The sequence below is a fragment of the Jatropha curcas genome, chromosome 2 (assembly GCF_041381405.1).
Source record: "Jatropha curcas cultivar XTBG-Jc1 chromosome 2, XTBG_Jcur_1.0, whole genome shotgun sequence".
NCBI lineage: Eukaryota > Viridiplantae > Streptophyta > Magnoliopsida > Malpighiales > Euphorbiaceae > Jatropha > Jatropha curcas.
The window spans coordinates 27,078,043-27,081,988 of NC_143152.1; the positions used below are offsets into that span (position 1 = coordinate 27,078,043).

The following is a 3,946-nucleotide window of genomic DNA, read 5'->3' on the forward strand; positions in this document are numbered from 1 at the left end:
TAGAAGAGTCATCATACTTAAATATTTTTATTCAGAACTAATAGCTTAATCAGTTCATAATAATCATTGGAAGCATCTAAAAACTCATAGGGGTCTATTTTGTAGTAACCTAACCTAACTATATTGTACAAGTCAATTATTGCTACACAACTCATTCTTCCTTCCTTCATTCCTTCCTTCCTTCCATCTGAGACTTTTTGAGGGGCTTTTGAGGACGTTACAAGCCAAATATTAAAAGCCTTGAAAGACCAGAAAAGTCAAAACCGTCATTACACGGCATCAACTCTACATTCGAAAAGGACAATTTTTTGCATGCACTATTAATGTATGGAAAAAATTTATCTAAATAGGATGCATAGCTATATTTATAGAACAAATTAATATAATTAATAATTTTTATTGAAATGAGAGTATTTTTGACTATATATTTAGAAAATTAAAATAAAATCGAAACACTTTTTAGAAAATTTTTTACCTCATTTGTTCGGTCCATAAGTGGGTTTTCATGTATTTAGAGTATTCCTTGAAAACGCTTTTTAAAATGTTACTACACTATATTACTCCCACCGATTCTAAATATTTATCACATTTGGTTTTCATGTCCCTTTAAGAAATATCTAAATTTCAATAAATTATTGAAAAAGTGAAACAATCACTAACATTTAATAGGATATTTTTGTGTTTTTATTAATATTTAACTGTTAAATTGCTATATTTTTAACCGAAAGACTATATAGTTTGATGAAATCAAATCTCGGAGACTATTTATTAGGTTTACCAAAATAGAGGGATGAAATAGTGAATTAGGTCAAACATTGGGGACTAAATAATACTTTATCTTTTTTTTTTTCAATGAAAAAAAAATACATCAATACCGATTTGTGTTAAATGCTTTTATCATATTAACTTGGTATACGAGTGAGTTAATACACTGGCTTGACAAAGTCTTTTTCTTTCAATAAATTGCACTACATTAAAAATTAAATTATTTATGTTAATAAGATGTGGCGTTAGTCTTCTAGATATGGCTTGACAAAGTCTTTTTTTCGTTCAATAAATTGCACTACATTAAAAATTAAATTATTTATGTCAATAATAAGATGTGGTTCCGTTAGTCTTCTAATATCTAGAATAATGAAAAGTGAGAGGTCTCGAATTTTAAGTCATATCTATAAAAAAAATTATAAATAATTGAATTTAATAAATGTTATTGAAAAAGAAAAAAAATATTTACGAAGTCTAGTCTAATCCTAACGGAGACATAGCTAGTCACTTTCTCTCAACCACTTGGCTAATGAGGTCCACAAAGCATTGCTCTAGACTTTGACAATTTCAAGTCTTGGCCTCTTCACTTCTTTTTTAGGTTGAATATGCCTAGTGCCTACCATTGTTATTGAACCCTATTTCTATAATTTAAAAAGCCTTTCCTCCGTTAATAGTTAATAACCAAAAATCCCATATGGCCTTGCCTATCATCTCTTTACCTTTGCTAATACTTTTCTTGTATTCTGTTAGTAATCAAGCTCAATCCGATGAATTCATTTTCAATGGGTTCATTGGAAAAGATAATGATCTTCTTCTTGATAGGGCTTCCATTTTCAAGCCTACTGGTGCTTTGAGGCTAACTAACAAAACAGCAAATGCCATAGGACATGCATTCTATCACAAACCAATACAAATGTTTACTCAAACATCACCAAACGCTTCTTCTTTCAACACATCTTTTATTTTCTCAATAGTTCCTCCGGCTTCCGGCCGCCAAGGTGGCTTCGGCCTCGCCTTCACCCTCTCTCCGACACACGAAATCGCCGGAGCTTCCCCCGGTCATTATCTCGGTCTTTTCAATGAGTCCAACGACGGGAAAAGCTCAAACCATATTCTCGCAGTCGAATTTGATACAGTCAATGGACACAGAGAAATTACAGATAGAGACGGAAACCATGTCGGAATCAACATTAACGGCATGTCATCAGACGCATCCAGATCAGCTGGTTACACTATAAACGACACGATGAAACAAGAAGATTTAGATTTACATGAAGGCAAACCTATTCAAGCTTGGATAGAGTACGACGCCCTAAATACAACTATAAAAGTAACAATATGTCCGATGTGGCTACCAAAGCCACGTACACCGCTCATTGCCTATCCTCTTGATCTAACTAAATATGTTAAGGAGGAAATGTATGTGGGTTTTTCTGCTTCCACAGGGGATTATAAAGCAAGCTCTCATTATATTTTGGGTTGGAGTTTTTCGACAACAGGAGCACCACCTGAACTGAATCTTTCTCTGATTCCGATTCCCCCAGTCGACAAAGATTCCAAATCTTTCCAGCTTGCTCTTATTGCACTTATCGTGGCCTTATGCTTTGTGACAGTTCTTCTATTTGGGATTCTGTTTTTCATAACGGTTTACAAGAGAAGAATTGGTGGGTTTGAGAATCTTGAGGATTGGGAATTGGAGTGTCCTCATAGATTTCGCTATAGTGATTTGCATGCAGCAACTAAAGGGTTTAAAGACAGTGAGATAATTGGGGCTGGAGGATTTGGTATTGTTTATAAAGCAGTGATGCATAGCACAGGAAATGAAGTTGCTGTAAAGAAAATCACCAGAAATTCATTTCACGGACTGAAAGAATTTGCAGCAGAAATTGAAAGCCTCGGACGATTAAGGCATAAGCATTTAGTTAATCTTCAAGGATGGTGCAAGAAGAAAAATGATTTGCTTCTTGTATATGACTACATTCCCAATGGAAGCCTCGAGTCCCTTTTGTTTAACCGTAAAAGCGATGTCGTTTTAAGTTGGGAACAAAGGTTCAACATTGTCAAAGGCATTGCTGCTGGGCTTTTGTATTTACATGAAGAATGGGAGCAAATAGTGATACACAGGGATATTAAGTCCAGTAATGTGTTAATAGATGGAGAAATGAATGGAAGATTAGGGGATTTTGGTCTTGCAAGATTATACGACCATGGCGTAAACTCACACACAACGGAAGTTGTAGGAACAGTTGGGTATATAGCGCCTGAATTGGCAAGAACCGGTAAGGCTTCAACAAGTTCAGATGTGTTTGCTTATGGGATTCTTCTTCTTGAAGTGGTTACAGGTCGAAGACCTATTGGGTCAAACCAATTTATATTGGCAGATTGGGTATTAGAAAGCCAACAAATGGGGAGAATTCTTGATGTGGTTGATCTAAAGTTGGATTTTAATTATGTGATTGAAGAAATAGAATTGGTTTTGAAACTGGGTCTTCTTTGTTCTCATCAGAAAGTGGAATCTAGACCTAGTACCAGACAAGTTGTAAGGTATCTTAATAGAGAAGAGAGACTTCCTTTAATAGAAGATTGGGGTTCCGTTGATTTTAATAGAATAAGTGAAAGGAAAACTGCAAGATTATTGCAAGTTAGTTCTTGTGAACTGACAAGCATATCTTGTACGTACTTGTCTACCAGTTCTATAGATGCAGGCACAGGCAGATAGTAATTTTGTAATTTTAGTATAGTTCTTGATTTTCTTTTATTAGTTTTTTTATAGTAATTACTTGATCCTTTTTGTATTTTTTTTTTTTTTTTTTGGTTCCGCTTAATTGGGATATGTATAATAGTACAACATAGGGTTTTAGCTTCTAATTATACACTTGCATGTTAATTTGTTGTTCACATTAGCTACACATATATTATATTTTCAGGATAAGAAAAGATCATTGGAAAACAAGAAATCTCATTATTTTATTTATTTTTATTTTATTGTACTTATTACAAATTAGGAGAACTTGAAATTTGATTACTAATTTTTTTAATTAAAAAATTTTTATACATAAACACCAAACTCATATTCTTAGTTTTTTCCTGAAATAATTTTCTCAAACCATATTTTATTTTTACACAAATGTAAAAGTTTTAATTAAAATATTATTAATTAGGTGAACACCCGCGCATTACG

General features: G+C 33.3%; 1 protein-coding gene across 1 annotated transcript; it reads left to right on the forward strand.

Moving 5' to 3' along the window:
• Positions 1 to 1,413: 1,413 nt before the first annotated feature.
• LOC105648145 (lectin-domain containing receptor kinase VI.3) lies at positions 1,414 to 3,697 on the forward strand. The gene has a single exon (XM_012234446.4). The coding sequence runs from the start codon at positions 1,460 to 1,462 to the stop codon at positions 3,482 to 3,484; it is 2,025 nt and encodes a 674-aa protein (XP_012089836.1). The 5' UTR covers positions 1,414 to 1,459; the 3' UTR covers positions 3,485 to 3,697.
• Positions 3,698 to 3,946: the final 249 nt, after the last annotated feature.

Bases quoted from the DNA above. Each gene is read 5' to 3' on its own strand.
- LOC105648145 (XM_012234446.4), top strand. From the start codon at position 1,460: ATGGCCTTGCCTATCATCTCTTTACCTTTGCTAATACTTTTCTTGTAT.